Source organism: Mixophyes fleayi, chromosome 7, assembly GCF_038048845.1.
Source record: "Mixophyes fleayi isolate aMixFle1 chromosome 7, aMixFle1.hap1, whole genome shotgun sequence".
Taxonomy (NCBI): domain Eukaryota; kingdom Metazoa; phylum Chordata; class Amphibia; order Anura; family Limnodynastidae; genus Mixophyes; species Mixophyes fleayi.
In genome coordinates, this window is record NC_134408.1 from 18,655,718 (window position 1) to 18,669,079 (window position 13,362).

At 42.3% G+C, this 13,362-nt stretch overlaps 1 protein-coding gene and 1 long non-coding RNA gene across 3 annotated transcripts in view; both read right to left on the minus strand.

Moving 5' to 3' along the window:
- Positions 1–361: 361 nt before the first annotated feature.
- GRAP (GRB2 related adaptor protein) overlaps positions 362–13,362 on the minus strand; it is a 46,841-nt gene continuing 33,840 nt past the window's right edge. For both annotated transcript variants that reach the window (XM_075179247.1, XM_075179246.1), the window contains exons 5-6: positions 12,730–12,892; positions 362–2,590 (exon numbers count right to left, since the gene is read on the minus strand). In XM_075179247.1, the coding sequence (XP_075035348.1) occupies positions 2,408–2,590; positions 12,730–12,892 (346 nt within the window). In that variant the 3' untranslated portion in view covers positions 362–2,407. The remainder of the gene's footprint in view (positions 2,591–12,729; positions 12,893–13,362) is intronic.
- LOC142097425 (uncharacterized) lies at positions 12,100–12,723 on the minus strand. Its single transcript, XR_012678181.1, has 3 exons — positions 12,532–12,723; positions 12,284–12,313; positions 12,100–12,127 (listed from the first exon to the last, which is right to left on the minus strand). It is a non-coding gene; the product is annotated as an uncharacterized LOC142097425 (long non-coding RNA).

Sequence of the window (13,362 nt, forward strand, 5' to 3'; positions counted from 1 at the left end):
GCAGAGTAATTTTGCAGATTGTACCCACAAAATCGCCGCTGATGAATCAGGCCCCATATTACCATGCACCCACACTCTCAGGATCTGATTCTTACACGCTGGGGTCGGCTCTATGCTAAGCTCTCTTCTCATGGTTAATACTTGTGGTCACAGCGCTCATCTTATTCCTCTCCATTTATCTCACGGGCTCTGGAACCTCACGCGGTCCCATCTCGTCACACCGAGCGATGGACACTCTGAACCTGACTCAATTCTAAACTTGAACTCTCGAGTACAACTCAGGAGACGACCTCTTAAAAATAACGATACTCCCTCTCTCCACATCAAAGAGGATGTAACATGAATAGACAGAGAAATCAGGTTTAACATAATCAGGTCTTTTACTGAACATTTACAAGAATATAAACAGAAAATAAACTTTATTTAGAGATTGGGAACATACATACATTTTTGTTGATGTAATTGGGTAAAATCAATCCTGTGATGTCGCAGACAACTTACTTACCTTGCAAAGAAGCTGAGACATATAATTGTCTTAAATAACTCGGCCAGTTACTCTACACCTTATTATCAAAATCATTAACCTTCTGTCCCACAGAGCTTACAATCTATTGTTTTGGCATTTAAAGACAAGAAGACTAAATTGTATAAAAATAAGAGGACACCGAAAGTGGAGGTTGACCAGGACTCCAAGATTTATTGACGTCAGTCTACTTGCCCACACGACTGCCCACACTTTCTTACGTGACATACAAATTACAATTATTGACCTACATCTTTTTTCCCTTCCTTTCTGTATATAACATTTTTAGATAAACTAGACAAGTGCTGAGAGATAAGACACCTGGAACACAAAATTCATACCTGGTTTTACCTGGGATTTTGAATAAAATGTGGAACGTTATTGAGGAAAAGTTACATTAGACAGCCATCTTCACACAAAGTATTTACAAGGTCACACATTGTTGGTGGAACACATTGGGCCTGAGTCATTAAAGAGTTAAGCATAAAAAGGGAGTAACTTTGCACCTGGGTAAAACCATGTTGCATTGGAGGGGGAGGTAAATTTAAAATGTGGGGACAGATATATAGTTGGGGTAGGACATGTCATAGATCAACTTTTAGTATAAAATTAAAGCTATCAAGTATTTGTGTGCTACATGAAAAAACAGCCAGTATTTAACTTACGTGCAAAATAATAAACTAATTTGCACCTCTTGCATTGTAACATGGGTTTTTTCAGGAGACAATTTACTCTTTTTTTTTTTCCTTTTAAACTGAAGTTTAAGACAGCAGCTCATTGGGGCAAATCAGAAAATATTCAATGAGGTGTGACTACCAGCTGGGAAGTAAATATGACATTGCACCTGATTGACAGGGATTAATGAGGTGCAAAATACTCCATTATAGGAAGAATGTAATACTTGTACTTGAACAAACACTTTAGAGGACGCCAGGATTTTTGACTTGCCCAAACCCCCACCCCCCACCCCACCCTGCCGGCGTATGTTACAAAGCGCAAACCAAACACAGTGACTGGCGGCTTTGTCTTTGACGGATGTCATAAAAGTCTCTTCATATCTTTGCTTTACAGCGGGGTTTCTTCCTCCTAAAATAAAGAACCGCAGTCTGCAGTCACGCAGTCCGCCGGTCAGTCCCTATGCATGATATAAACAGGCCCCTCCCACTTACACTCATTTTAAAATTGTTCCATTGAGGAACCGGGAATGATCTCAGCAAAAACAAAACGATTAGAAGATATTAGGAGCAACCAGCTCCCTATATACCTTCATATGGTGTAATGTACTGTGATGACATATTTGTGCCCCCCCCTCCCCGTGTATAAGTGGGGGTAATAACAACTGTCTAGGGGGGGATACTACAAGCGTAGGCTACGGCTTTCCTTTTATGGGTTTGGTAGATTGTCTTTTTAAAGAACAGTTAAATATCCGATTGTTTCCTAAGCATTTATACTTTATATTCTGAGGGTGCCTTTTAATCATTAAATTGCTTTTCTGTGACTATGTTTGAAGCCATTAAGTAGTTCCACTAGCAGATGATTGTTTGGAGATAAGAACCAGCCCTCCTTCCGTGTACCAGCATGGCACGCTATTATGCCCTGAACTCAGGGGAAGGGTTTATAGACACGTTTTGGGGGAATATATCAAAACGTGTGTAACCATTATGTAATATTATTGTCCCTCTAAAGCCAATATAAAGCAAGACACTCTGCTTCTATGGAAGAATTTCTAGATACAAAGTTCAGTCTCTTACTAGAATGAAGAGAAGATATGTTGAAGCCTAGGCAATGTCCTCCGCCCTATCTCAATGGAGCAGATGGTCGCCTTCTGGTTGCCCGTTAAGTTCAATAAGAACCCCCAGAGGTCTAATAATCATGTGCATCTGGTCACAACTGGATCTGGTTGACGTAGTTGTGAGGGAAAAGGCCAATCCTCCCGGCGATCCTTCCACTCCACCAGTTGGGATCCGAGTTGTCCATGACTTCGATGATATCCCCACGCTGGAATGACAACTCCGTAGGCTTCCCGGACATGAAGTTGTACTGAGCCTGGACAAACTGCTTTTTTCTCTGTGGGGGGAGTAAAAAGTTGAAACCATTACTGGTGTCCTCCTATGAGACAGAGGAAGTCGGGTGGTGGGAATGGTAATAGATAGACACACTTTACCAGACAATTAGGTACATGTATGAGAACCAAGTTAGACACATTTAGGGGTGGACGTTTTGTTCCATGTGTATGAAGTTCATATAGGTAAATGATTTCTGGTAGATATATTTATGGATGGAAAACTGAGTATGCCAATGTTCTCTACAAATACCACCAGCCGTACATGAAGATTAGACACAATGCGCCAAGAAATACCCAAATATATTTCTGGTAATGTCTTCAGAGAAGGAAGATACGTACATTGCTTATGGAACTATCCCCCCCTTTCAATACAGTCCAAACAGTATTCTGGCAATAGGATATCCATAATCATTAATATATTGACACACGGTGAAAAAATTAACACTTTTACTCTATCATAATACCTGCAATACATACTGCTATATCCAATATTGGGCCTATGTGCGATCTACGTGGGTAGCCAAATTGATGTTTAATCCTAGGATCAGCATTTATTTGTTACCTTTTAAAAATAGACCTATTAACATAGAAGCAAGCTTACAATTCCATAGATTTTTTTTTTATCAGTTCTCGGCTGGTCTCACACGTTCACCTACGTACAATTTTCAATTGCTCCTTCCGGAATGTTTAGTTTGACTTATCTAACTTTCGAGTTACCACCTGTTTTTGTCCGCTTTGGTTCATGCGGGTTATTTCTATATTGTGTGCTGAAAATTATAAATAAAGCTCTAAAAAAAAATAAAGTTTCAGCGTTATCCAACTATGTCTACTGCCAACAGTCACATGTGCTCAACACTCCTCGCTCATTGGGCATCCAAGATCTTGCAGAGTTCCTTAATCCTGTTCCATTTACAGGTGTCAGGGGGCCTCTGGGTCTACCACAGCCTTCAAACACAGGGTTAAGCAACCTGTGGCTCTCTAGCTGTTGGCTGAAAGGGCCTGCTGGGATTTGTAGTCCACAGACTGCTTAAGACTGCACTAAACCCTCCAGAGTCGATGATGCCACACGTGCAAGAGAAGTGGTACTGTCCACGTGTGACTGTTTTAATAAATACAGGGCTGGGAGGCTGGACAGCGCTCTTTAATAAAAGTTGGAAATTTGGGCTAGCCCACTAATACTCTACAGACCTGCGTATAAGATCAGAGTTATTCATATGAACGCTGTATATTTGCAGAGACATACATTGTACAGAATCTGAGACGTTCCTGGTAAAACTGCTATTTCTAGTCGTACAATAATACACGAGTCTCCCATTACTTTCACGCTTCTATACGCAGTCTGGGCACCTCCAGGCTGGGAGGCAACAGCATTTTTCATAAATGTTGTTGTAATATAATCATTGGTGGAAAAATAGACGTTAATAATTTGACAGCCTGACAGGTATAAATTGATCCCGTCACAACAAACGATAACGAACATTCTACTCGTTACAAACCCTTGGTTAATAATCCTGCATCCCGCGTATATATTGAATATGTTTAATATAAAGAGGCCCTCTAGGCAGATGTCATGTCGGTGCCTGATTTATCTGTAAAGTAATAACCATGCTAAGAAGATTTAATGAACTGATTAAATTGTGCACGTAAAGTTTATAATCGTTCAAGTCACCTGTATACAGATTACTGTAAATCATATTATACCTATATAAATAGGTCAAGTGTCGCAACTAAATACATTAACAATCTCCTTGCAATGGCCACAATCACCATTGTCAGAGCATGGATGGCCCGGGAGGGACCAGTTTTTCCTAACTGGGTACACCTGGTTAATGAGGCCACAAGTAAGGACACGAACGGTTTACATATCAATCCCGGAATACTATGCCAAAATACTATAAAGTTTGCCCCGATGGACATAATCGAGGTTTGCAATCAGGTAGTTGGCGGCTGACTTTGACCCTGACTGAGTGTTCTGCTTGGGTGGCACAGGGGACCTACAAACAATTTTGCTTTTCTGCCCCTTGGGTCCCTCCTAGTGCACCACTTACCATTCGCTTTCTGCCCCTGGGGCGGGTTGGAGTTGAAGTGTATGGGATCAGAGGTTTAGATTGCTGCGCCAGAATAGAGTTACTATTGTAGAAGGCGACTTAACACCGTTCGCGTCACATTGGTTTAGATTCAGAACAATTTTAGACTAGGAATGTTTTTCTCGATTGTGCAGTTTTTTTTCTTTGTGTTTTTGAAAATGGTAAACAAAAATATTTGATTTAAAAAGAAATAGGTCAAGTGTTCGTATGCACAGAAATGCACAAGGCTATTTGTACACTAACCTGTGTTACTTTTCATTAGGAAAACTTGTTTCATCTAAGAAATAATGCCTCTTCTATTGTACAAACAGTTCAGTGCGTTTCTGAGCATATTGGCATACTGTACTGGGCATTATGTATGAAGCCCATCTTTATTTTTCCTACAGCTGTAGGAAAAACTGGTAAGGGTCTCTGGGGTTATGTATGGAGAGAGAAGGGTGGGCTCCATACATAAGGACCAGTCCGGGTCTTCTGATCTCCCAGGCACACAGCAGACTAATCAGGAATTGCACCTGCAAGGTGCTGACAAAAAGCTGCTAGGCAGTTTCCTCTCTCTCTCACAGTCTGGGGAGGAGGTTGGATGCCACCTGCCTGAGAGACACTGCAATCGGTGACCAGTAAGTCTTGTATTTTTGTATGGGTGTGGGACGCAATGTCCCTCACTTGAGACAGGGTGTTTCTGAATGTTTAGTTAGTGCTGGACAGGCAAGAGTTTTCTTTCTGTTTGTTTATTTTTATGACTGGAAAATACTTGCTGTGGCTAGTCAAACCAAAACAATTGACTGGTGTGATATCTTTGAGTTGTCTGTCTGAAGTCCAGTCATCTACCCCAGAAGACGGTAACCGTGGTCTGATTAGTTTACAATATTTAAGACCGATGTTGCTTTTTTTTGGACCAACCGACCTGTACATGGGACAGTTGTCACCTTTGAATTGATTGACTTAATACAAATCTAATAAGGTTTAATCGAACAGGGAGGAGAATCTTGCCTGACAATGACAGCGTTCATCTGTGTGTGTGTGGTCATCCACCACAAGGAAGCGTATAGTCCCTCGTGGTCTGTTCAGTCAGTCCACCTACTAAACAACTGAATATGCCCAATTTGACTTACGAGCGTGGCTGAATTATTCACAGGGCATGCTTCAATCAGGCTTGGAGACCGAATTGTTGCATGTGTAGCCAGTTAGGTAGAGCAACAAAATAGGGTGTGGTGTAAAAAATATGGTAAGATGCCCTCCACCGCCAGAGATGGGCGTATAGTGAGGTTAACCTAGGCAGCAGCTTCAGCTACAATATTTTGTGTGAGTAGAAACATATAGAGAGTGTTGTATAAGAACATGATCATCATCATCATCATTTTTTTATATAGCGCCATTGATTCCGCAGCGCTGTACAGAGAGCTCACTCACATCAGTCCCTGCCCCATTGGAGCTTACAGTCTAAATTCCCTAATATACACACACACAGACAGACAGAGACTAGGGTCAATTTGATAGCAGCCTACCAGTATGTTTTTGGAGTGTGGGAGGAAACCGGAGCACCCGGAGGAAACCTACGCAAACACAGGGAGAACATACAAACTCCTCACAGATAAGGCCATGGTCGGAATTGAACTCATGACCCCAGTGCTGTAAGGCAGAAGTGCTAACCACTGAGCCACCGTGCTTATATTTCTTTCTGCAAAAGTCTAAATAAGTGTGGGGGGTACCATTGAGGTTGTATAGGTACTCACAAGTTCACAGCAAGTTATTAAACACGTAATTCTCAGACAAGGGAGAAAATCCCCGACGGCAGACTACATAAAGAAAAAAAAGTGTAATGATACAATTTACTACCTTATAAGAGAGTAAGATGTGTAGAGAATGCAATGTGACGGTAGATGACAACATGAGAGTTAAGTAACGTACAGTATCTCTCATGCACGGATGCCCCCACCTGTAATCAGACGTTCCATGAGCTCAACCAGTAGTGGGTGGAGGCCGGACGAAAATGAGAAGTGAAACCCCATCTTTATTTCCATAACTCTCGTTCTCTGTGTCTCTAACATGCAGGTTTTATTTTATACAAATGTGAAAAGTTAAAGGGATCCTTCGCCTTAAATATATTTTTTCCCTATTCTATCCCTTTAGAGAAGAGCACATGATCTAACTATGACCCTCGTTGTTCAGTGCTCATCACCGACCACAGCACTCGAGCCGGGTCCTGGACAATGCTCTTATAATTACAGAGTCTGACGAGGATCTTAGCTCTCCTGACACCTATAACCGCACACAGTGTGCTATATTATAAAGTGCTATAATAGCGTAGCGCATTATAATTAACTAGATATATCAGGGAGGTGTGTCCCAGGAACTATAATCCTGCGACCCAGCCGAAAACCGCTGGGGATTTGTGGCCATTTGCAAAATAAAAGAAAAGCATCTCAGTAAATTTACTCCATAATGTTTATTGATATCCAATTAATTGTACAAACTCACTGCTGCAAGGTCTATATTAAAAAAAAAGCAGCTAAATAGAATCAAAAGTATAGCTACAAAAGACACTAACCATTCATGTGTATATAACTGGTAAAAAAGATACCTTCTCATAGAGGTTAGATACAAAGCCTTATTAGTTGTAAGGAAACAGACGATTATTTAATACTTTTGCTACATATTATTTTTTCATTTTGTTTATTTTTCAGTGTATACATACAAATGTATTTATACATTTTTCTGATTTTATTATTACCGTCTAGTATTATTTTCCAAAGTTTAAACTTAACTTCCTTGCTTAGAAGTATAGGTAATTTATAAACAGACTTCTTTCAAGTCCCTCAATTACTATGTAGCAAGGATAACTTAGGATAGGTAGACAGGGGCTAACGCAGGATTTGTGGAGGGGGGTTTCCACACCACGCCGCCAGTGGGCGTGACCAGCATGCATGGGGGCGTGGCTATAATATTAGACAGTGCTTGGCTGCTCTCCAACTCTTCCTGTCCCCATAATATACATGGGCAATGCTGCGTGCACTACTGTTAGGTGCACGCAGCTCTCCCTTTTCAAGCAGAGCCGTGTGAAGCAGGGGCAGGGTCCAGCCACCTCAATTATACAGTGCCCCAGGCTTGGAGGGGGGTTTCCAGGCACTAGGAAACCACCCCTCGGTTTGATTACAGTAGCATTGCTGTTCATTCTAACAGAAGTATCAATTGTAATTCTTGTGGCTGTTCATTTATAATTCATTATTATATATGGCCGTATCATAGCTGCCCAGTTAGTATGTTTGGATTTTGCAGTTCAGCGGTAGCTGGAAGTCCTAAGACAGTCTATTGCTGCAGCACAACATTAAAGGGGAACATGACCTACAGAGAATTAGATTTTATACAGGCAGATTTGTTTATTTGTATTGCCCTGAATTATGATAACAGACCTGTGGTGCAGAGTGCAGATACGACTTATATTCAACGCACCGACCTGAGTTTACAATCTCTGAATGCGGAGTTCCCCTTTAAATTATGGGTCCTATATGTAGCACAAGGATCACATGAAATAGATGAAAATCCCCTATTAAATGACTTTCAGCTCCATTCCTCTGTGCGCGTCTCAGCTGTTTACAAGCACATTCCAGACACAGGGTGTAAAACAAGCTTTGGCTACAAGATCCTTGTCATTATTGTGTTATTATCACTCAGCCAATCAGATGTCAGCATTGCCTTTTATAGGTGACAATCCCAAAGCATATAACGCTGGCATCTATTCACCTACAGAAATCGCCTGGTAATCACTCTTCTTATTTACATGCTCCAGGCGCTGGGAGACACCCAGATTGTACACAACACGCTGAATGCGGTGCACACAGGAGGAAAACATGTTTGTAGACAAATATACCACAGCTTTTCTCATGTGACTGTAACACAAGAGTCCTGGAGACTTTCTGAGAAAGCACTGTGGTATGCTGATAGACCTATACAGTCACCGGACTGGCTGTGTCCTATCCTGAGCTGATGGTGGTATATAGGGATAGGGGCAAACGCAGGATCCCCCCCTTCAAAAAAAAAAATAGAGAGAGAGAGAGCTGCCGCGCATGCTCCTTTGACAGCACCGCGGCTGCTGTACAGTACCGTTTGTTCGCGGAGGGGAGGGGTTTCTGGAGAACCAGAAACCCCCCCCCCCCCCGCAATATCTACACTGCGTTTACTGTACAGTAAAGTAAGTTTAGATTTGAACCAACTTAGGGGCACATTTATCAATATACGCAAAAAAATAAAAATAGTTTTCAATCCTTATCGCATTGATAAGGATTGAACTATTTCTCAAATTTATTAAAAAACCAACACAGAAACAGCGGTTCCGATAAACTGCTGTTCCTGTGGAAAAAAAACTTACCACTCCATCATTGCAATGCGATTCTGGGTGGCTTCTCCGTTCATCCTTGCAAATCCTGTGCGCATGCGCCAATTGATAACTCGGGCATGCGCACAGGCATCCAAACAGCGCTGACCCGAAGGACCTGGGTCATGTGACAGGGCTGCACCCGCGCTTTAAAGATCTGCTCTTCGGAGCAGAGCTTAACAGTGCTGAAAACGATCAGAAATGAGCTGGCGTACATTACCACACGTGGAAACGTTTTTACCAAAGTTGATAAATTGCGGTACGTAGACATCTATGGGGACTGCTATGTATTTTGAGAAAAAAAAAATGCAAAGCAGCAGAGCCATGCACCAATAATACATTTGAAGAGTACTTAGATTTGCGGGATTTACAGCAAAAAAATGATTGATAAATAGGCTCCTTAGGGAGGTACTCGAGCACTATTCACAGTTGTTTTCCCATTTAGAAACCGGATCTACTCTACAAGGCGCATAACTGTGCAATATCCTCATTGGTGAAATCACACGTCTGGGTGGTGTAACAACACAATACAGCAGGATAGAAGAGTTTGCGGAGAAGCAACATGTTACTCAGTCCGATGGAAGGTGCTGGGTGGTCTGAAGGTGTCTCTTGCTAAGTGCTAATGAGGCAGACGGAGGAGCCTAGTTGTGAGATCCTGTGCAAAAATTAGATTTGTTTTGCTAAGGGAGACTGTTCAAGGGGCTTATTTATTAATGGCCCCCATTAAATATCATCCCTTATCGCAATGATAAGGGATGATATTTCATGGCCATTTATTTAAAAAATCATCCCGGGACAGCACATCCGATGTAACTAACATAACAAGTCCAGGTTCTGACCTGGGGGCACATTTATCAATATTCACATAAAGTGAAAAGTAGTTTTCAATCCTTATCGCAATGATAAGGATTGAACTATTTCTCACATTTATGTACAGCCCTGCACAGAAACAGCAGTTCCGAAAAACTGCTGTTTCAGTGATAAAAAAAGTCATACTTACCCCCCTCTTCGGAAGCGCTGTCTCCGGGTCTTCTCTTCACTCTTCAATTGCGCATGTCCAGTTCCAAGACCTGGACATGCGCACACAGATCCCCTCTCTGTCTCTGCAACGATAGTTGCAGAGAGAGCGCGCTGAGTGACAGGGAGGGATCATGTGATCCCTCCACACATGCGCTGTCCAGCTCTGCTCTTCGGAGCAGAGCTGACAGCATTAGATTTCTTCAATTCCGATGATGTACGCCAGCTGAAGCTTGTTGAATGGTGACTGCTCCCAAAAATGAAGAGGAATGCAAAGCAGCAGATATCTGCTGCGATGCACCCTTAATAAATTTGCGGAGGACAGGAGGACACCTTAATGACCCGTTAAAAGCACTATCGTGCTTTATTAAATATGCCCCCTGGAGTCTTTACTGTGCATGTGATAGTTACCGGAGGAGAGAGTGGGAAATAATATGTGCTCCCATGATTCTCCTAACCCGTACTTCCCTACTCCCCCAGAATGTCGGGGAAGCGCCCGAATTTTGGGTAGCCCGCCTGGACTGCCCAGCTCTGACTCATCGGCAAATATTGCAGGGGTAAAATGATCGCAGGTCCATATTTGCAGCACTAGACGTGGTATGAGTTGGCTCTTTATACAGCTATACAAGTTGTTTAATATAAGAGAACTACTGACGAACGTCAGGAACATTAGAACTGAATATATCTGTAATTACTCTGTGAATATGGAGGAAGATATTTCTTCCTCTGCACAGAATGTGTGTTTCCCATTGTATTTAGTTGTGATCCTAATTCCAGTAAAGGACGCACCTGCCTTTTGGTTGTATGGTACCTATACATTCCATTTTAGAACACAAAAAGTCAAAACAGGTCATGTGATACTAGAGGGCGGGGCACTGTGCGCCCAGTATTCAGTCCATAGAGACTGACAAAAACTATTCATTAGTGTAATAAAACAGGTGCTATGAAAATACTGGGGAACTGTGCAGCTTCCTTATATAAGACTGCCTGTCCCTTTCAACGGATGAGCTGTATAAAATGTGAATGGATGGTCAATGTCAATGACCATCATATTATGACCATGGAGAGCATCATGGGTATTTTAGATACAGCAGAGTGTTGCACTTTGTCTTATACTTATTTTAGTGACAATTACATAAATGTATGGATAATGTCCCTGGTATCCTACACTGTGTGTACCTAATATATAGTCTTTCTATCTTGTGTTATTTAATAATATTATACTGAAATGTAGCTTACTTCATCATCAGATATTTTGTAGCTCTCTTGTTAAATAAAGTCCTCTCGTGTCTGAGGCGTTTTCTTTGAAACATATTGCTTGGTAAAGCCACCCAGGAATTCTACCACTTCATATACTATAGCGGCTGGGGCAGGAGAGCGCAGCTAATCAGTTCACTGGGACAGGGGAAATTACATGGCCACTTTATGAGGCTCTGGCTCCCAGTGAACTGATAGGCTGCATACACCGAGTTACAGGCTCAGCGCACAAAACGGCTGCTTCTGTTCTGCAATGGTGACAGGCGCTGTTTAAGGCAAAGGGACCAGTGAGCCAGAAACATATATGGAGTTTTAGAATCTGAGTTTGGTTTGTTGTCAGAAATGCTATTCATTCTATTGGGGATCAGTTCTTTTAGGGTAACAGAACAATGACACACTGACACTTGGGGATACAGAACAATGGCACACTGACACTTGGGGTTACAGAACAATGGTACACTGACACTTGGGGTTACAGAACAATGGGACACTGACACTTGGGGTTACAGAACAATGAAACACTGACACTTGGTGTTACAGAACAATGGCACACTGACACTTGGTGTTACAGAACAATGGTACACTGACACTTGGGGTTACAGAACAATGGTACACTGACACTTGGGGCTATAGAACAATGGTACACTGACACTTGGGGTTATAGAACAATGGTTCACTGACACTTGGGGTAACAGTACAATGGTACACTGACACTTGGGGTTACAGAACAATGGTACACTGACACTTGGGGTTACAGAACAATGGGATACTGAGACTTGGAGTTACAGAACAATGGTACACTGACACTTGGGGCTATAGAACAATGGTACACTGACACTTGGGGTTATAGAACAATGGTTCACTGACACTTGGGGTAACAGTACAATGGTACACTGACACTTGGGGTTACAGAACAATGGTACACTGACACTTGGGGTTACAGAACAATGGGATACTGAGACTTGGAGTTACAGAACAATGGTACACTGACACTTGGGGTTATAGAACAATGGTACACTGACACTTGGGGTTATAGAACAATGGTTCACTGACACTTGGGGTTATAGAACAATGGTACACTAACACTTGGGGTTATAGAACAATGGTACACTGACACTTGGGGTTATAGAACAATGGTTCACTGACACTTGGGGTAACAGTACAATGGTACACTGACACATGGGGTTACAGAACAATGGCACACTGACACTTGGGGTTACAGAACAATGGTACACTGACACATGGGGTTACAGAACAATGGTACACTGACACTTGGGATTACAGAACAATGGTACACTGACACTTGGGGTTACAGAACAATGGTACACTGACACTTGGGGTTACAGAACAATGGTACACTGACACTTGGGGTTAATCATCATTTCCCTGTCCCTCCCCCGGTCTCTACCTTCTCCTCCTCATCTCGCAGGAGCACTTGGTGGGTTTTGGCGATGGAACTTGATCGGTAATGCTCCACCAGCTCGTTCAGGGAGCTAAACTTGGTCTCCCACAGGTAGTAAGTGCCGCTCCTCTCTCTCAGCACCTTGAAATGCTGCACGTGGTGTCCATAGCTGGAGAGACAATAAAAAAAAAGAAACAATTATTACTGCTGGCGAGTGACTGGGTATTACTACCTCTGGTAGCTTATTGCTGGACATTACTACTACTGCCATATTACTGTTGGCATATTACTAAGCATTACTGCTATTTCACAACATTCTACTGGGCATTATTGTTACTGCTGAATGAGCACTATTGAGCATTGTGGCTAGTGCTGGGAAACTCAGCACTACTGATGCTGTCTGGTTGCTCACAAGTGTCCTAGTGAAGATCCTTATAAAAGAAGGGTCAGTAAATAGATAGATAGATAGATAGATAGATAGATAGATAGATAGATAGATAGATAGATAGATAGATAAAGAGCTGGACTGTGGGTGGGGCATTGTGACAGTGGGGAGCTACCTATTGGTCCTCACGGTCACACCCCTCCTAGGTTGTGCGCAGTGCACTGTCTTCTCTTTAGGCTGTGTGCGCCACTTTG